The 21,733-nt window shown below is 36.5% G+C and overlaps 2 protein-coding genes across 2 annotated transcripts; one reads left to right on the top strand and one right to left on the bottom strand.

The window, feature by feature from the left end:
* Positions 1-9,366, top strand: LOC132168553 (pentatricopeptide repeat-containing protein At2g30780-like; the record flags this gene model as incomplete). Its single annotated transcript, XM_059579550.1, is given in 2 exon segments — positions 1-571; positions 8,850-9,366. A coding segment is annotated over 1 exon segment (458 nt), but the record flags the coding sequence as incomplete, so codon positions are not given.
* An 8,614-nt stretch (positions 9,367-17,980) lies between these two features.
* Positions 17,981-20,856, bottom strand: LOC132172108 (gibberellin receptor GID1B-like). Its single transcript, XM_059583557.1, has 2 exons — positions 20,255-20,856; positions 17,981-19,523 (listed from the first exon to the last, which is right to left on the bottom strand). Exons 1-2 carry the CDS (start codon positions 20,291-20,293, stop codon positions 18,528-18,530), a joined length of 1,035 nt encoding a protein of 344 aa, XP_059439540.1. The 5' UTR covers positions 20,294-20,856; the 3' UTR covers positions 17,981-18,527.
* Positions 20,857-21,733: the final 877 nt, after the last annotated feature.

Below are 21,733 nucleotides of genomic sequence, written 5' to 3'. Positions count from 1 at the left end.
AAAATGAGTATAGGCCATGGTTGAATGTGCTGTTGATCAGGGTTTTTGCCCAAGAGGATTGGTTGGAGGAGATGGAGAAATCAATAGATGAGGCATTTGAGCACAATACCTCTGTCACAACAGTGGGTGTGATGCGGTCTATCATTGCAAGTTATTTTCGGTGCAATGCAGTGGACAGGCTTGCTAACTTTGTGAGGCGTGCAGAGTGTGCTGGCTGGAGAATCTGCCGGTCCCTATATCATTGTAAGATGGTCATGTATGCATCACAAAGGCGCCTACAGGAAATGGAGTGTGTCCTAAATGAGATGGAGAATTTTAACTTAGATCGCACAAAAAAGACGTTCTGGATAATGTATAAGGCCTACTCTATGTGTGGTCAAAGGCACAAGGTCCAGCAAGTATTAGGATTGATGTGTAAGCATGGGTACGGAATTCCTTTGGATGTATTGCCGTCATAATTTATCCTTTTAACATATTGGATGCCAGAAATTGCAAAAAGCTTTCAGCTGATTATTGTGAGAGGGTTTTGCTTCGTCCGTGTGATGGGATTGAAGTATCAAGTAATTTAAAGGTACACAGCTTGTCTCGTACTTTTCATGAACTGTCCTGGCTATTTTTTTTTTGCCTGATCTTACCCTTGGTAATTCAATACCGTTGGCTATATATGATGAGCAGTTCATGATGTTGCTTATTATTGCCTGTTAGAACTATGGAATAAAATCTCCTTGTTTATTTGGAAAAATGCAAAACCAGTTAACGTGGTTGCACCAATTTGCAATAAGCAAAAAGTAGCTTAAAATTCCCCGTGGTAAGCATAAATGGCAAATAACTGAAATTTACTTATCAAAAAAATAAAAATAAATGGCAAATAACTCCCTAGCCCGAACTTTTCTCTGAAATTTTGACAGAAAACGTTGGAGTGCCACATCAACACCAATAATAATATTACGCATATCCCCTACAATAAAAAAACTACCCAAAATGAAAAAAAAAAAAAATTCTATGGGGTGGTATTTTTTCTTTTCATTTTGGGTATTTTTATATTTTTATTGAGGAATGATTTATGTCAATATTTTTTTTCATATTTTCCCTATCTCATCCTACAAATTCAATATATTAACCATTAGATTTGGAGACTCATGTAGATCCCATACAAATTCAATGGTAGATTCATCCATTTACTATGGAGATAGTTAAAAGGTTGTTAAAATAGAATGAACTCTATCATTTTTCCTTTTTATTATAGGGGATATGTGTTGTATTATTATTGGTGTTGATGTGACACTCGGCCGGTTTCTATCAAAATTTCAAATGGAAGTTCGGGTTGGGGAGTTATTTGTCATTTATTATTATCGTGGGAAGTTTTAACTCACTTTTAAAACCCTAGGGAGATTATTGCAAATCGGTGCAACCATAATGTTTTGCATTTTTCCCTTGTTTATTTTCTAAACTATTTTATCACAGGTCACTTTGGACCTTTTAGCTGACAAATGATGCTTAAAATGATGGAAGGCCCCCATTTTTATATATCTTTTTCTTTTATTTTTTGGGAAAAATATGGAATCGGTCTTGTGGTTTGCTTCTTTATAGAATTAGTCCATGTGGTTTAAATTTTATATTATAGATCTTGGGGTTTTGTTCTTTTATAAAACAAGTCCCTTTGCTAGCTTTTTTAATGGAAGCTAATGTCACATGGACACATGTATATGTTAAAGCTAAAAATATGATGACACATGCAATATTCCATATCAACATCACGTCACCGCTAGCTTGATAAAAGTCCATGTCTAACAACCACGCAATGCGCCACTTAATTATAATTGTGCCCATCGGTCTCTAGTGTCCTAGCCGGACTCTCTCTCTCTCTCTCCTATCTTTCTTGATAGCCGATCAACCCAGCCTCCCTTTCATGGTTGCTAGAAACTTACACATTTGTCACATTGAGAGAGGCTGACAACGAAGAATTGTGATTCCTATGCCGCTGCCCCAAACTGAGAGAGGACGCCAAACACGAGCTACAAACGTCACCTTCTGCAGATTGACCACTAAACGCAAGCCACAACCATCTTCTTCAGCAGGTATTTGAACCCCTTTGTGCAAATTTTAGCCCACGTTTTTTATGAATTTATGCTATCGATTTCAGCGCACATTTTTCCTTCATGGGAGAGCTCTTTTATATTGGGCTGTAACATTTGTAATTAACTTATGTTCCTCTAATCTTGTAAATCTTGTTAAATTTTTAGATTTTCGACCCCATTAGGGTGGTGGTTTCTCTTGTATGCTTTTTGTGTACATGAGCTTTGCTTCTCCTTTATATAAAAATTATTATTCATAAAAAAATTGATATGGAGGAGCATTTGGTGGTCGATATGCACACGGCAGCGGTCAGTGGTTGATCTGCACTCTTGAAAATTGATGGCTAATACAAAAAGATGCTTATTTTCGAACACAAGGGTTCCTTTTGTCAAAGCTTCTTGAAGAAGCTTGACAAAAGAAAAGGCATGCACACGGTTTTCAATAAGTGTCTAGACATGTACGATGACAATTTGTCTAGACATGTAGGATGACTTTAACCAAAAAATCCAAAAGTGTGGGCAATAATTTCTTCATTCGGTGCAGACATTGAATTTAGAGAGGGTGCTTCAAATGTCATCCTTTGATCAGTATGAGCCAACAATTTTTAACAATTCTCCACCTTGGCAAATATTCTCCACTTTACTGTGGCACTCCCAATATGCTTCAAATCTTCACGATATTGGCTAAGCCCAAACAATGTTTGAACTTAGCTTTAGTAACCACTTTGGTTAGCATATCTGCAGGATTTTGTATAGTTCCAATCTTCTGAAGAAGAATGTCTCCTATAATTTCACGAACAAAATGGAAATGGACATAAATGTGTTTTGTTCGAGCATGATGAACTTGGTTCTTTGCCAAATGAATAGCACTCTGACTATCACACAAAACTTTCACATGCTTGTGAATAATACGCAAGTCCTCAATCAAACCATGTAACCAAATTGCCTCTTTTATGGCATCAGCAACTGCCATATATTCAGCTTTAGTAGTCGACAAAGCAACTATAGCTTGTAATGTTGACCTCCAGCTAACTGGTCCTCCTGCTAATGTAAAGACATAACCTGTTGTAGTTCGCCTTTTATCCAAATCACCAACATAGTTCGAATCCATATAACCAACCAAAATTTGATTGAGTCCACTGTCAACTCGTTCAAACTGACATCTACAGTACCCAGAATATATCGTAGAATCCACTTCGCTGCTTGCCAGTGCCCTATTCCTGGATCATGCATATATATGCTCGCCATATTGACTGCTTGTGAAATGTCAGGCCTTGTACACACCATAGCATACATCAAGCTACCCACCAAATTAGCATATGAAACATGAGCCATGTGATCACGTTCCTCATCTGTACTCGGAGACATAGCAGTGTTAAGCTTGCAGTGCGGTGCCAACGGGGTAGTTGTAGGTTTGGTATTATGATCCATACCAAAACGCTTCAATACCTTCTTCAAGTATTGTTTCTAGGTTAAGCAAACACTACCCTTTGCCCTCTCTCGAGTAATCTCCGTAGCAAGAATCTTCTTGGCTTCTCCAAGGTCTTTCATTTCAAACTTGTTTTTTAACTGAGTCTTCAAACTATCAATCTCCACAATACTTTTACATGCAATCAACATATCATCAACATATAAAAGTAAATAAATGAAAGTGCCGTCTTGTAGCTTGCGAAAATACACACAGTGATCAAATTGGCTTCTTGTGTACTTTTGCCCTATCATGAATTGATCAAATCGCTTATACCACTGTCTAGGAGATTGCTTCAAACCATACGGTGATCTGTTCAGTTTGCAGACCAAATTTTCCTTATCAACAACCTTGAACCCATCTGGCTAAGTCATATAAATATCTTCTTCTAGGTCCCCATGCAAGAAAGCACTTTTCACATCTAGCTGTACTAACTCTAGATCAAACTGAGCAACCAAAGCCAATAACACACGAATGGAAGAGTGTTTAACAACTGGAGAAAAAACCTCGTTATAGTCAATACCTTCCTTCTGAGCATAACCCTTGGCTACCAATCTGGCTTTGAAACGAATGCCATCTTGCTCTAAAACGAATGCCATCTTGCTCTGTAGAATCCTCCTCCTTGGTGTATACCCATTTGCACCCAATTGCCTTCTTCCCTTCTGGTAGTTGAACCACCTCCCATGTTTGATTCTTGTAAAGAGACTGCATCTCCTCACCCATAGCTTCCTTCCACCTAGCTTTTTCTGAGTTGCCAATTGCCTTTCTGTAGGTTAAAGGAATATCATCTTTGGTAATTGGTAGTGCATAAGCCACTGTGTTAGTATACTGAGCAGGCTTCCGTATTTCTCGTTTTGGTCTACTAACTGTAATAGAATCTGCTTGCTTTAGAGACCTTTGGGTTGGGGTCTCTTCCTCCATTTGAACTCTCCTCTTCAGTCGCAAGTGGGAAGTTTATCTTTTTGGTTGCCCAATATATTTCTATGTCAAAGATAGCAAGTTGGATCCGCGGGCCAAGAAAGCTGTATTCTTGGAATTTGGCACAAGTGTGAAGGGATATAGACTCTGATGTCCCGAGTTGAAGAAAGTTATTCTCAGCTGAGATGCAACTCTCAATGAAGAGAAGATGGTCAATCAATGCAAGGAGAAGAATCTGATCATTTCATAAGGAAGACTATGCAGCAGTAAAGTTGAATATTCGCCAAGGTGGAGAATTGTTGAAAATTGATGGCTCATATTGGTCAAAGGATGACATTTGAAGCACCCTCTCTAAATTCAATGTTTGCACTGAATAAAGAAATTATTGCCCACACTTTTGGACTTTTTGGTTAAAGTCATCCTACATGTCTAGACAAATTGTCATCCTATATGTCTAGACACTTATTGCAAACCGTGTGCATGCCTTTTCTTTTGTCAAGCTTCTTCTAGAAGCTTTGACGAAAGGAACCCTTGTGTTTGAAAATAAGCATCCTTGTTGCTTGTTTAAGACATCCGGTTAGTGTTGTATGGGCAGTATGAAGAAAAGAAAGAAACTTGTGTTGGGCTATGCAGAAATAGAAAAAGCCAATACGAAGAAGTGAGCATTTGGGGTTTTTGGGTTTGTGAGTGTTTTAACACTCTTTTGTGTTCTCTTCTTTTGAAGTAGTGAAATATCTCTCTACTGTTGCACTGTGGATGTAGACAAATTGTCGAACCACGTAAATCTTGTGTTTTATTATTTTGTTTATTTTTCTTTAAACACTATATCACGTTTGTTCCGCTTGATTGATTGTGTGAGAGATTTGCAACCTTTCGCACAACATGCACATGGCGACAGTTGTAACTTGCGTTTGATGTCCTCTCTTAGCGTGACAGACTTGGGATGGCGGCATAAAGGTTCGCAGCTCTTCCTTGCTGACCTCTCTTGATATGATAGACATGAATTTCTAGCAACCATGAAAGGGAGGCTGGGTTGATCTATAATGCCCTGTCCAAATAAATGCAATATTTTGCATTATCCATGCGAAAAATGCCATATGGTTTTTTTTAAAACCACAAACTCACTTTTCTGAAATACTAGAGCACTAACATAAAAATACCTATCATTCATCCAAAATAAGGTAAAGTTTTTCTTTAAATCCATGTTCAATTTATTGGAAACTTAATATAGAGAAAATGCTTTTGAGCTAAACACCAATGTAAATTACTTCTCTTTAAGCAGCATAGTTTTTTTTTTTGATTTGGCACTGGGTATCTAGAGCTTCACTCCGACTAATCCCGGGAGTGCACAAGCCCTCGGCAAGGAGTTTCACACAAGTGCACCTCCCTTAATTCAAGGGGCGAACCCCCAGTCTGATGGCCTCAAGAAGCAGTTTGCACTCAGTGGGTTTCGAAACTAAGACCTTGAAGAGCATACTCAAAGTCCTAGGCTATCCAACCACTGAGCCAACTCCATGGGGTTCATTAAGCAGCATACTTAAAACAAAACATGCTTTGCAACCTTAAACAGATATGCATATGCATGTATTTGTATTATTGACATTATTCTTTTTAACTTATCAAACTTTTATTTTATCATCTTATTATTCATTATTCTTGAATTAAGGTGATTTTTTTCATGATCAAGCACTAGACCGACACCATAGAAAAATCGGTCATGACATGGCTGAGCACCAGACTAATGCCATGTGAGACCCCACTCGTGAGCAAGCACTAGACCAATGCCACAAGTGATTTCCTCATGACCGAGCATAAGATTGATGTCAAGGGAAAATTGACCACAACATGACCGAGCATCAGACTGACACAATGTGTGATCCCTTATAACTATAAACCATGACCTAGTTCCAGATCGATGCCACATGTGATTTCCACTTAATTGAGCACCAGACTGACTCCATGTGTGATAACACTGACTATGACCTTATTTCCTTTTTCTTTAATTTTGACCATTCATTAACCCTTTTAACTTATTTTTCTTAACCTTTAATCTTAGATTCCTACCTTAAAACTTGTCTTTTATTTCTGGTACTTTCTTTTCTTTGAAACCATTCTTTCCTTTTTCTTTATATTCATCTTTTTCTATCTACTTGCATATACAAGGTAAAACATTTCATGCTAAAACATTTATATCGTTGGTGGGAAGCTTTTCTTACCACTTTTGCAAAATCTTTCACCTTTGCATTCGATCCATGTCACATTTTCATCTACAGTACGTTACGTTACGTTCGCTAGTTAGAATTTCTCACAAGCGATTCCAAATAAAACTGGAAAATATGGAGATGTTGGGAGGTTCAAACCAATGGAATGTGAGTTTCACTAGAGAGGCACATGATTGGGGGTTGGAAGTCTTTGCGTCCTTTCTAAAAATGTTGCATTTCGTCAGAGTGAGACGAGGGTGTGAAGATAGAATGTGGTGGATTTCTTCCAAAAGAGGTCTATTCAAGGTCAAGGCCCTCTTTTATTCTTTAGCTTGTAATGAGAGTAGGAGTTTTCCTTGGAAGAGTGTGTGGCAGACACAGGCTCTTCCGAAATCGGCTTTTTTTATTTGGTCGGCGGCTCTAGGCTTCTGACCTTGGATAATCTCAAGAAGCATCACGTCATTGTGATAAACATGTGTTGCATGTGTAAGAGAAGCGAGGAGACGGTGGATTATCTCCTTCTTCATTGTGAGGTTGCTTCTGCTCTGTGGTTTGCCATCTTTAGTCGCTTTGGGATGGCCTGGGTGATGCTTAGCCGGGTAGTTGATTTGCTAGCATGTTGGCGGTCTTCTGGGAGGCGGAGGAGTGCGGTGGTTTGGAAGATGGTGCCTATGTGTCTTTTTTGGTGTTTATGGCAGGAAAAGAACAATAGGTGCTTTGAGGATTTAGAGAGGTCATTGAAGGACATTTTTTCCTCTTGTTTTCATGCATTGTATCTTTAGACTGTAGCACATTTGTCTCCGTTGTCGATTAGTTATGATGATTTCTTTGCTCATTTTTCCTTTTCTAGTTAGGTGATCTTTTTGTATACTCCCTGTATACTTAGGAGTGCCTTACGCTTTTAATAAGACTGGTTATCACTCATAAAACAAAATAGTTACAATTTATTCTTTCTTGGTAACCCTACGACTTCTCTTCTTTCTCCTCTGAAAACCCTTACTTTTTTAAGGCTGGGCTATCTTGGTCGATTGGGGCTGCCTAGCCATTCTGTGAGACTCTTAGTTGATCGTGCTTTGACCGGGTGCTCTTGGTCAATCGAGGATCATGCTCTGTCGATCGAAACATCACAGCAGTGTTTTCTTTTTCCCTAAAAACACCCCTAACCCACATTTTTCAACATTTTCTCGCATCGACCCATCAACCCAACGTTCTTAGCACTCTAATACAGTCAAAACCAGCTTTTCTTCATTTCTAAAATTCATCACAACAATCGCCATACTCACTAAAATTCCAAACTATAAAAAATTAACAAAACCCTAATGATAACCCTTCAAAACCCTTCATTTTCTATCAACAAACAAAACTCCAACTCAAAACATCTCCCCCACACCACCACACTACTCAAAACCACTCAAAACAACATCTCAAAATGATAAAATCACACAAATAACAACTATAATCTCAAAACTTCAACTACCTCTTAGATTAGGCTTCCCAAAGCTTTGCACACTCCAATCCACTATTTCTCCCCCTTCTCTCTTCTCTCTATTACTTTCTCGATTCTCAAGCTCTTGAATGGACAATTGTGTTTAAATAGACTTATTTCACAGAGTGTAAATCGAGCTCGGTCGATCAAGCTCTATACTCGGTCGACCAAGAATGATTAGCCAGCATGTAATGTTTCTTCCTGCCGCATTAAATTCACATCACCTCGCGTGTCCATATGGCGGCTTTAGCTTCCGTTAAAAATGTTAATGGAGGGGCCTATTTTACAACAGTACAAACTACAGGGATCTATAATATAAAATTCAAACCACATATTTTTGCCCTAATTATTTTTAGGAGCATGTATTCTCTGTAGCTTCTCTCATCTGTTACATTATAGGAATGACCCAGTACCAATCCTCTTATAATTGAATAAATAGCACTCTTTACTCTTATTAATTGTCTTTGAACACCAATGCCATGCTCTTTCATGGTTTGCAATCTTTAGCAGGACCATATTTAGGACCCCAGCTATCTGGGATTGACATTATAAATTGATATTTTCACTATCATGATGATTCAATTTCTCTGTGTGACTGAAGTCATTTGATTTTTCATTCTCGAGACGATATGAGAAAATTGAAATTATTTTATTTCGTTTTCTTGCTTGTACCTGTATTAATTTATACTTCATATTTGTAGAGAAAGTGCTGAACAAGTGTACAGTGTTCGATGGACCAAGGCCACCAAAATGCCGAATGGTTACTGAGATTGGAATCAATTCCTTCAGATTGTTTTCTCTGCACAAAATCCCAACTCACTTCCTGTAATGTGACTAAATTAACTGAATTTTGTAGAATGCTGCTACCAGGGCAGAGAAGAGAGATTGATTGATTGATGTTTTGACTTATGATGGAGTATAGAAATTTATTGGTATAACAATGCAAGAGCAAGACTCATCTTTGGAAGAATCATTCACGTTGACCTCCTGAGGACTAATATTTGCATCTCAGAGGGTATGAACTAAATGTTTTTGCAATACAAATTGCAATTTGATATCTTTTCTCTTTTCAAAAATCCCTAATAAAATTCATTAGCATGCAAAAAGATTTCCCAGAATAGGTGGGGTGGATTGTTGAATTGATCCCTTGATTATGTTTCAATAAAAGTTGTAATGATTTGACGTGTTGAAGAAAATAGTATTTATTTTCTTCCCAAAGTCCTCTCTTGGCTTTTGTGCTTACTGAATCACCCAATTTGTTAGCTTATGTTTCAATTTGATACATTATTATCCAGTGGCGAATGATGAATGTTTTTCAACAAGGAGATTTCCTTTCACCAACAAAATAGATGTTAATTCAAGATTCAGTTCTTATCATTTGAAGCTTTGCTGGTGTTGGTATTTCATAACTGTTCAACCAAGATTCACAATTTGGATTTCTTTAACAAGTGAAGAAATGGTCCAAGTTTATGGTTATTCACAATTTTTGTTTTCCTAATAATAAAGGCAGGAGGCGAAGAGAGTGGTTATTTTAACTGGGCGTGACCATAATTACATATATTTGCTAGAAATTGCACTGAAAGAGCTTAAATGGTGGGAATTGTAGATGCTATCTTGAGTCCGATTGAGCCATGCTATTCAAAACTCGAGTTGACAAGAGTTGGTCTCTAACATATTACATTTAATGGACCGCATAGATTTGAGGATTGAGGCGACGTATACCCTCTTTAAACCATCACTAAATTGACAATGTTTCTTCAAACTTTCAACAACTGTGATTACAAGAGAATGATACTTTGCATTCGTGCTGAAATATGAAACAACAGCCCAGGAAAATAGCAAATCCAGAAGTGGATCTTCTATCATTTCCAGCCAAATGTGAATCGTAGGAGGGCATTTGGTATAGTAAGATAACGCATGATCGATAGTATTCTTCCAATAGCATAGGACACGCTTAGGAGCATACCAGTGTGTAGATGTAGGATGATGCAAGTGCTGATAGAGTTGATTTACAGAGAAAGCAATCTTTTGTGGGATCATCAAGAGAAACACCATCAAATTTAGAAAGCTTAGAGCCTGAGGAGCATGGTGATTTGGATGGCTTGACACCAAGAATATGAACATGAGTGAGAAGATCTGTAATATATTTCATTTGACACAAGTGCATACCATTAGATAGATGTACGTTAAGCCTGAATTCCACAAAAAATAAATAAATAAATAAATCCATGAAGATCCAAATATTTGACAAGAAATTCCAGCTGCAATCTTATAATGAGAGAGTGAATAAGATCATAATGAGTGCCGATGACAATTATGTCATCCACATAAATGAGCATAAACAACTTTACATTGCCACTGTGATACATAAATAAAGAAGAATCAACTAAAAAGGCCTTAAACTCTAGCAAGAATGAAGAAAAACGAGTGAACGAGGATCTAGGGGCCTGCTTCAAACTGCGTCAACTAAAGATGGCTTTTTACATGCAATCTTCATGTAAAAGGCATTAGAAACATCGAATTGCCGTATGTGCCAATCAAACTGAACTTCTAAGCCGAGAATAACAAGAATTGTTGAGGGCTTAACTACGGGGCTAAAGGTCTTAGTCTAGTCAATGTCACACTATTGATCAAAGCCCTTTGCAACTAACCGAGCTTTAACTATTTCCACTAATCCATCTATCCATTTGTTGCGGATAATGTTTTGATTGGAAGGGCAAGGGCAGAGAGACCAAATGCCATTTGAGAGAATAACATCAAATTCATGGCCTATGGTAAGCCTTCAACGTGGATCAGTAGCTGGCTTTACTATAGCAACTAGGTTCAGTTTCTTGCAACACAAAGCAGAAGGATTTCAGGGGATATTTAATGGAAGCATACAATTGAAACTCCGAGAACTGTTTGGGCTTGAGGGAACATGTTTTGGATAGAGTTGTCATAGAATGAGACACTGATGTGGGAGATAAGATGGCAACAGAAATTTCATTGCCTGTTACAACTATGGATTAAAATTTCAATTGTTCGTTTGCTAAACTCTTTTATCAGAAGTCATTCTGGACCTTTTATTTTAACTGCTTATACCTCATTGTGCGTTGAAGTTGCATGTATTCAATGAAGCTTTTTACTTCCATCACATGATAAATATGACTCAGTATTGATGCACGTTACTGTTTACTGCTTTCTGTTGTTAGCTTCCATTTAACACCAATGTTGTAGTCTTGTAGAACCCAATGCTATGCTTCTTCATCATTTGTGATCTTTTAGCACAACCATATTTAGGACCCCTACTATTTGGGATTGGCCTTATGCAGAGAAGCATGAATCCTTAAAAGGGTTGAGTTGGATAACCAACTTGCAAAACTCATGTCAACCGTTTATAAATTGATGCTGATTCCTGAATGCAGGAGACAGCTTGCAATGATGCTTTGGCTGAGAGCAGTTTTTACCCTTTTGATGACATGGTTTAAACTCAAAGAGCAAAGCAGTAATCCTCATTTCTTTCTAGTGTAGAAAAAGTATGAGGCAGCCTTTGGTAATCTTCATTGCCTTGGCTGTCTTCAACTGAAAGCCAATGGGAGAATGGTACACTAGAAATCGAGGGATAAAACCATAACAATGAGTGATTTGATCAAGAGAGGAAGAAGAATAAAGAATATAAAGTTCTTGAGAGAGTTTATCTATTAATCATCATACCCTGCTTCTTGCCAAGAGCTGCACTTTTTATTATTGGGGACTACATGGTCCTGTAGTTCTAATACTCATTTTAGTTCTAATACTCATTTTTGAGACCATTTGAGAAAATTTTAATAATTTTATTTCATTTTTGAGATCAATTGACAACATATTATTGCAGAAAGTGGTGAATAAGTGTAGGGTGTTTGATGGATTAAGGCCACCAAAATGCTGAATGGTTACTGCAATTGAAAATAATTACTTCAATAGAAGAAAGATAGTGCGTTTTCTCTTCACAAACTCCCAGCCCACTTCCTGTAATGTGACTAAATTAACTGAAATTTGTACAATGCTACCAGGGCAGAAAAGAGAATTGATTGATCTTTCGATTTGGGGAGTATAGAAATGAGTGGTATAACTTTGAAAGAGCTAGTATGGATTGAATCTATATGTTTTGATGAACTAATCAAGTGATGCCACATCGTCTTGAATTTAAAATGTGGCAATTTTATCCAAATGATTAGAATTTATAATGTAACATTTTAGAAATAGGGGTGCTACAACTCCCACATTAGTTTGTAAACGTGAAAAGGACACGATATGTGCTATGTGTACTGTTACATTAGTTTGTAAGAACTTTTAGTAGTCTTAGAAATCATTGAGGTAAATGTAATTAGACCTAATCAGAGGAAGGTAAATTGTAGTTTACCCTTTAAGTAGTTACCCCACATAGCATCAAGCCTATGTTGGGATGCTGTTGGGGCAGTGTACAATTGGATCTGGTGTCGTGTATTTTGTAATTTAGTTTAAGGTTTTGGAAAAGCCCAAACTGTAAAAAAATCGTAGTTACCACTATTGTGGTTCCCTACTAAGGGAAAGCATGTCTTAGTACAACCCATTTTTGCTTCCCATGTGACACCCAGTACCCAGAGAAAACATGACAGCTGACAGGAAAGCATGCAGGAGGCAGATTTAAGAACAAATGTTATAGTACTGAGATGATTCAGAAACATGTGGAGACATGTATACTTATGTCTAAATATTGTTTCACTTTCACTTTCTTCTACAGATCCTTGCCATTTTTCTACTTGCTTCTCTTTATATATAACTTTTAATTTCCTGCAGTAAATTTTATTTCCTTGATGTTTCTACTGTTGTTTTTCACATATTATTTGGTATATTCTTGGATTGTGGTGCCTGAGGCCATGGCACAAGTGAAATTGTGGTGATGGTTAAAACTGTGGACCATGCACATGCAGATGTAGGCCTGCAAGCCTCAATAAGAAATTCTCTTGGAGTAGCTGCTGTATGAGTTGGCTGGCAATGTTTCTGTGAAGTATGATTTCCTATTGCATTGAAAGTGTAAGTGTTGCTATTAGGATACCTTTTTTTTTTTTTTTTTTTTTTTTTTTCAATCCTCTCTATGCTCCCCAAAAATGGCTCCATGTTAAGTCTGTCATGGCTTTTGTTATTGTGGTCCTCAGCAGCTACCATCTTGATGAGCTATAAAAACTAAGGGAATTTTTTACACATTGATTACAGTTGAAGGCAATAAAGGTTAATCAATCAAGTGTTTTATACCAACCACCATATGATGTGAAATAATGCTGCTTCTGATTAGTCAGTACTTGGGATTGAGTCCATTTGGCCATTTCAGGTATGATGCATTTGCCTCCCTGAGACAAACTTTTCTGCTTAAGTTGTCTGTCTTTTATGGTGGTTGGGCTTTATGCTTTTGACCCTAAATATGTCTTATTTTTCATGTTCTGGAGAACTCAAATTATTCATGTGAAGTCAACTACTCTAGAAAATCTAGAAAGAAGTGTAGAATTAAATTACTAGTTCTATTCTTCAAGGGTTGTAAAAGATGTGTTGTGATAAATCAAGCTGAACAATCAAGGAAATAGAGAGCTCGTTTTGGGTAGGAGATACTACAATGACTTCTTTTGAATTAGGGTAGGAGATACTGCATTAACTTCTTTTGAATTAAGAGAGACCAAAGCATTTGATAACAAATTTCTGTGAGTTTTTCTTATTAATTAGCTTCTTTAAATAAGCAAAGAGCGGCAACATAAATACAACTTAATTTGCTTCTTCTAGGTTGGTATTGTCTAGTATTTAAGGCAATACTTATCAACGGCTCATCAACGGAACATGATCTTTTACATTTCATTTGAATTGAATAATATCTAGTTAGTTATAGTGAAAGGGTATTTTTGTATTTTCATTTTTTGAAGGGACAAAAATACTCATCCACTATAACTAACTGAATATTCTCCCGTTCAAATAAAATAAAGAGGATCATAATTCCTCATCAACATGATGTTCTTCCGGCAAATAAATCGAAATGTGGAGAGGTATATGTCAATGACATGCTTGTCAAGAGTGGTAACATCACTGACCTAGAAGAAACATTTGAAACTGTAAGTTAATACCAAATGAAATTAAATCATGCCAAGTATGCCTTCGGAGTATCCTCTAGAAAATTCTTCAAGTTCATGGTGTTGCAAAGAGGGAATTGAGGCAAATCTGATATATATATTTTTTTTTTAAAAAAAAAGGTATTGTAGATGCAGTCTCCTCAAAATACAAAAGAATTGTAGCAGCTCACAGGGCTCATCACCATTCCACCCCCATTTTGTTTTCTTCTAATTTTGGTTTATTTAATTGGGGGCATTTTTTAAATTCCTTAAAAATAATATGGGCCAATTTTGAAATTTTGAGATTAAAAAAAAAAAAAAAAGCACATGAGCCATTTTTCGTCAAATTAGACGGAAATGGTTAACGGATTGATCACATTACAAATTTTTGATATTTTGTTATAGTATATTGTTAATTTTTAAACATTAAATATTAAATTAAAAATGCAATAAGAGTTTAGAGGGTAAAATGTATTTTTTCGCTAAAAAAGAATAAGTATCCGTAGAAAAAAGAAATGGTGGCATAATAATAACCAGTACCTTAAGTGATGGAAATGATTATAAAGCTTAAGCTAATCAATGAGGGTTTGCTAAAAACAAAAAGGTCAAGGGTTTGACCTAAAAAGCTTAAAGCTTTTTCTGTCGAGCTACAGTTGAGCTCTGTAGATAGCTTTTCTTTTTCTTTCTTTTTAGCCAGAAATTGCTTATCCTCTCCCTTCATGTATATGCTTTCCTTGCAAATGAAGAAGCAGCCATTTTTTCTTTGTATTTTCTCTTGTTCTATTGTCCTTCATTTTTCTTCATCCTTTCTGCAGCACCACTTCCTGTTTTGTTCATGTTTCATTATTCTTTCAACCACTCTTGTATTTTCTCATGTTCTATTATAGTCTCTCTCTTACGATTAAAAAAGCATAAAAAAGGCCAAAAAAAAAAAAAAATTTATTATTAAAATTAGGAGCCTTAAGCATATTTCTTGTACGAATTGTTAATCATGTTCAATTACTAATAACTGGACCGATGGGAATTCTGTATAATGAGACACTGCTTTATTGCTGTGTAATAGAAAAACCCTATTGCACGGGATCGGAATCCAACGAATAAGAAACAAAAAGACCGGGAAATGTTCTTGGAGATTTGTTAACAAAAAAAGCAAAAAAAGAAGAAAAAAAATTACTTTGGGATTATCTCTTAAATCAGCACACAGTTGCTAATTTGCACCCATAATGGAGACAACATTAACGCCGGTCACTTTTTTGCATTCTTTTTTTTTATGGGAAAAGCAAAACCAATCAAATTTTTCTTGGATCCCTTGTGGTCAAGAATAAATTAAGAGCTTACAGGAAGAGTAAACAGGAGATAATTCTGTTAACCCATGATTATTAACTCATCACAGGTTAACAAGTCCAAAAATTTTCCTTTTTCATATTGTTATTTCAACTTTATTCATTTGTGTTGATCTCAACTTTATTCACTTACCTCCAAACTATCACCCTATTTATAATATTCTCCAAATTTTAAAAAATTACAATGTAAAGATTTATTCTATATAACTTTTTTAGTTATCACCAGTGACGGTGGTTCAATGGTTTAAAGAAATTTTTAAAGTTGTTGGCCACATACTAGAATGTGGGTCTGAATCTTCGCAATGAAAAATCACCGACATATGTCTAATTAGTATTTTTATTGATGTCTTGGTGAGGCTGTCTATGGCTCAATTGATCTCAAGGGTCTTTCTTGAGCAGTTTCCAGCGAGCAAGTACTACCCAAATAGAGTAATCACAGTTGGTCACCCTTGCAACATTTTTTTTTAGAAGATAAAGATAAAATAAAAAATAAAAAATAATATATATATATATATATATATATATATAATAAAATAAAAACACCTTTTCAATTATTTCCTACTGTTAAATATTTTTTTGCTAAAATACAACTATGCCTTATTATTATTATTTAAAAAAAAAAAAAAAAAAAAAACTTTGCGAACCTAGCTAGTGACTCATGTGTAGGCTAGGGATCTAGCGACCATGGCCTGACCAAGGTTTTCTTTTTCTTTTTTTTTTTTTTTAAAAAAAAGGGGATATTGTTGTCATTTTACTTTATCCATTATGATTTAATAAAAAAATTGTATCCAACGGATAATTGAAAGGAAGTAGAAGAGATTTTAGGATAAGGATAAATAAGGATAGTAGTCATAAGGATAAATTTTGCCAAAAAAAAAAAAAAAAAAGGTAAAATTTGACAGAAAGTTACTGTGTTTGTACAGAAATATTCAAACCTGAAGTTCATTGCATTTGACTATTTGCAGAAGAATCATCTACAGGAAAAAGAAAAAACAGATTTGTGGGTTAAAAAAGAAATGAGTTTGAGGTGGCCCATGAATAATGAAATATGAAATTGAGAAGCAATCTAAAATCTAAAGAAGCTGAGGTTAAATTAAAGAATTGGGTTTGATAATAAAATAAGGGTTCAACCAGAAATGAGATGTGATTAGGAGGATAATGAGGGTGTAAGCACGCAAGCCGCAAGCGGTGACCCACACAAGAAAATAGATTAATGATAGATAAAGGGCAGATGGATTGGAGACCAAAGAAAATGTATTGATTTTTGTCCATAATCGCCATTAAAGAGCAGGCATTTGTTGACAATGACTTTGATCCTGTCGTATTAGGATGTATTTCCAAAACATAAACAGCTGATTTACAAGGGGGACAGTTGATAATAAGGACATGAAAATAAACCCACGACAATCTGGACAAGAAAGGTGGAAAAACAAAATTTAAAAATAGAAGTCCCAATACCCAAGTGAATATTTTGGTGATTGACAGACGCAAGAACTAGAAAAAAAGCTCTCTCTCTCTCTCTCTCTCTATATATATATATATATATTAACCAAATATATGCCTGGAAAGTCAATAGAAGACAAGGCTGGATGTCCTAATCCATAGCTTAGCTGTTCGACCACTTAATTTTGTCATTAAGCACTTTGAAGCATTCCCAACAGGCTAATATAATTAAACCCCTTCTTTTTTTTTTTTGTTCAAATGGGTTTTCAAATGTGGTGGTCCCTTAGAGTGCATCCAAAAATTCCCAACCACTAATAGATGGGTTTCCCCCCATGAAAACAAAGCCAATTCCTGAATTTGCAATTATCCCAAATTCCAAACGACCCCTCTAGAGTAGGCAATCAGGAGCTGACAAGCATTAATCAAATTGATGTGGAAAGATGGCGAAATCCAAGGATTTGGACTCGTGTCCAATCATTCTCTCCACAAAATTTCCAATGCTTGTTTGGTGGATGGGGTTTGGCTTTGCCTTTGCGAAGACATTGGGATGGTCAGGCAGGGCACAAGCACTAAGTGCCCATTTACAAGTAGATGACTATGAAAGCTCTCCAACCCTTTTCCCTCTCTCCTCTTTTTCTTTTACCATTTTTTGTGTTGACTTTTGGAAACGAATTCCAGGTTTAATCCTTAAATGGGATGCAAAGATACAGCCACCCCATGTTTGTTAACAATTAACGACGTTTCTTTTCAGTCTTTTGTCGTTAATAAACAACTCAAAACACATTAGCAAAACAAAGACAGCATTCAGAGCAATATATGATATCATATCAAAGAATCATTATATGGTCACAACTTGCCAAGCTTTAGATGTTTTCATCAATCATCAGAGACAGAAATGGCAGAACCTTACAAAGAAACAACAGAAGGATTAGCTAGATCTAATGTAAAAAGATAAAAAAGGGCAAACAAAATCTTTATATAGCTAGAACACTAGTATAAAATACAAGTTCATTACACGATTGGATGTGATATTTCCAGTCCATGTCCTGAAATTAGTGCTTATAATGATATATATCCATTTACTAAAACAGATTGATCAACCACCAAACGTTTACCCCAATACTTTTCTCTTCCCAATATTGGTGGCCGGAGGAAGTCAACCAGGGTAAGCTCTTATATATCTCTGGTGGTTCAGCCAAATCCCACAAATCAAATGAACGAGTGTTCTGATTCCTCCGGGCTGCTAAAACTGGCCTTTCCCTGATATATAATACCTTTTTATGCACGTAAGAGACAGAGACACAGACAGTAACCTCCAGGGGATGCAGAACTCTGTCATCACCATGGATGGCAAGATCAACAGAGTAAGAGTAAATACTACACAATCATATAACTACACACCACCACTGCAAAAGGGGAAAAAAAAAAAAAAAAAAAAACCCAAGTGAATGTCAAGCTTCTGTTATGTATGGCTGCTGTGGGTGAGGTTAAGTAGAGTCTATTAACAGTTAGGATTCACGAAGCTGCTTATCTCCTCCATGAGACAATAGAAATGGGTATTATTAGGCAAGAAGTAGAATCCAATGGTGGCCTGCTCCAAATAAAGAAGTTTCACAACTTGGCCAGATTCCTTGAGCCCTTCAACGTAAGCCAATTGCCAATCTTGGACAAGATCCAAACCAGCTACAACCACAAGACTTTTGGGGAAATTGAGTCCTTCAAGGGTTTTCCCCCTGGGTCCGAACGGGTTACATGCCGGATGGTCACGATCTTCGCCTTCGGGAAGATAAGCTCTCCAATACCAATCGCGGTCTTGAATTGTAACAAAGTATTTACCATCTAATCTCTTCTCTGATTCAGTTCTCCTTAGCCCACCAAACATTGGGTGAAGAAGTATGTTCCCCAATACCTCAACTTCTGCCTCAGCAGCCCTTGCTGCTACATGGTGAGCAATGTTACCGCCAGAACTATCTCCAGCCAAATATACATGAACCTTGGAATCCTTCCCACTCTGAAGCCATGTTCTTGATTTAACCCACTTGAGAGCAGCCCAGCCATCATCATATGCAGAGGGGTATCTATGTTCAGGGGATCGGCGGTAATTTACAGAAACCACAGCAGCCTTGCAGGTGCCCGAAAGGCGGCGACAAAAGGTGTCATAAATAGCACTATTGGCTGAAGAATGGGTGAAGCTTCCACCATGGAAGAAAATTATGACAGGGACAATCTTGGTAGTGCTCAAGGGCTTTTCAAGATCTACAATGCCCCATTGAGCCTCATTTGCTGGGGCGGGCTGGTAAATCCGGTTAAGAAGGCCGGTGGCTCTATCAACATGGTCAAAGGAGAAAACCCCGTCAACCGGAATCGTGTTGGCGGGGACTTTCCGCTCAAGAAACTCTGCCAACTCGCGGTTGAATGTTCCATCGGCACGGCGGAGGAGATTGTAAGCTAGCTTGAAATTGGAGATGAGTACCCATGTATTAAGTGGCACAACCCTCTACAAAAAGAAACAAAGATTGAAAGGATAAGAACCAAATATCTAAATATTACAGTTTACAGAGTCGTTAAATCCTAAATTTTAACCACCCAAATGGTCATATATGCATATGAAAATCTCCAACATACACAGAACATGAAATTATGAAAATCGGTGAGGCAGCATTAAAACCCAACATGAAACTAAGGGGGAAGGAAAAACAAAAAGATGTACGTCTAATACATCTCAAAAACCACGAAACTTACTGAAAAAAAAAATCCAACTTTTTTGCACCAAATCCAACTCAAATTTCCCAAACTTCCGACTTTCCAGAACAAGAAACAAAAATCCAACATTGAGGAAATAGAAAGAATAAAGAGATTTAAAGAACCCATGATCCAACCATCATATCAACTCATTTCTATTGACCAAAAGCCCATTACAGATATGGGGAATAATTCAAAGCGAATAGCAGAAGTGGCACTTGGGAAAACTCGAATCCTTCAAATAAGAAACAAAAATTCAAACCCTAGCCAGTAGAGCCCCAAATGAAACTCAAATTCCCGAAACTCCCAACTTCCTAAAGCCAAATAACACAAACCCAGAAAAAAAAAAAAAAAAAAATTACAAAATGAAACAAACCCATCGACCAAACGATCATTTAATCTCCAAACTCTGAAAACAACACCACAAATACGTGAAAAAAGTACACCAAGAAGAGAAAGTACAGGGCTAGATATGAAGCTAAATACCTTGGATTCATTGAGATTGACTTCATTACTACCAGCCATGACTCTCTCTCTCTCTCTCTCTCTCCCTCTCTCTCCCCCCACACCACCAAAGATTCAAAACCACACGACAAGCAGGCCTAAAACTAAAGAAGTCCTCTATTGCTCATTATAACACAACAAGGCTCTCTCTCTCTGTCTCTGTCTCTGTGTGTGTGTGTGTGTGTCTCTCTCTCTCTCTCTCTCTCTCTGTGTCTGTCTGTGGTAGCCTTGGACCTTTTGATTTCTTTTCCCTTTTATTTGATAGATTCCTCGTTTTGGGTTGCTGAACTAAGAAGGGACACTTGCTTCTGAACTAATAAGAAGGGGAACAGAAAGCGTTCAGAGACGCAGAGAGATCAACGATATTAGAAAAGCGAGAAAGAAAGAAAGAAAGTACACCCTCATAAGGATAAAAGAAAGCGCGATAGACAGAGAGAGAGAGAGAGACAGAGAGAGAGAGGTGCGGTGTAGGAGGGGTGAGAGTCAAACGCAAAGGAACGACGGTGCTGGACGGAGACGAGAGAGACGACAAAGCTGGCGGCCGAATTAAACTGTTCATATGGGCCCCACCCTTCCTTATTCAATATATGTTTTTTGCTTCGAATTTTCTCTTTTGTGTGTGTTTTCTTCTTCTTCCATATATATATATATATATATATATATATTATTCTTTCTCTTGTGACCTGGAAATTAAAGGCTTCGCATGGCTGGCTATTGGCAGGCCTGCCTTTGGGCTTTTCTTTGTTTATTATATATGCAATATTCCCAAGCAGGTTTTTTTAAGATTGGAATCATTTTTTTTTTTTTTTTTTGGGTTCCATATTGTTCTAATTTCTGTTTTCTTCTTCTTATTTTAATAAACTTCATGGAATTAAATATAATTAATAGAATATATGACATTTATCTTTAGATTATGCGATTTTTAGGTACATTTTAACGAAATTAATATGGTATTTGACATCTGTCTTTAAAACAGATACATGTTTTAAATAAAAGAGCACTTTTACCGACGGAAAATAAGAAAATTTCTTTCACTAATTATAAGGGTATGATTCTTATATGCATCATATTATATTTATTGATTTATGTTACGGATTGAAAAGTAAGTAGAGGAAGAGAAAAAGATCATAGGAGTTTACATAAGTGCTTTCACCCTTTTCATTTGGTAATTAAAAATGATCATACTTTCATTCTACAATTATCACAGTTTGTCATCAAAACTATTATGATCTCTAGATTAAAAGATATCTGTGTAATTAAATGTTGTAACCTAATTTTCTTTTTATTTAAAAAATTGGGATTACTTCACATTCCTTTTTCAGTTATTACACATTATTGAATCCTTTCTATTTTTATGATATAGAAATTTTGTGACACTTCATAATAAAGGTATCTATACAAAATTAGCAGATTAGGGTTAATGAATTTTACCTCTTTAATTAAATGTGTTATGTTATGATA

Source organism: Corylus avellana, chromosome ca2 (assembly GCF_901000735.1).
Source record: "Corylus avellana chromosome ca2, CavTom2PMs-1.0".
NCBI lineage: Eukaryota > Viridiplantae > Streptophyta > Magnoliopsida > Fagales > Betulaceae > Corylus > Corylus avellana.
The sequence above is the reverse complement of the archived record's forward strand: the minus strand, read 5'-3'. Positions and strand labels throughout refer to the sequence as shown.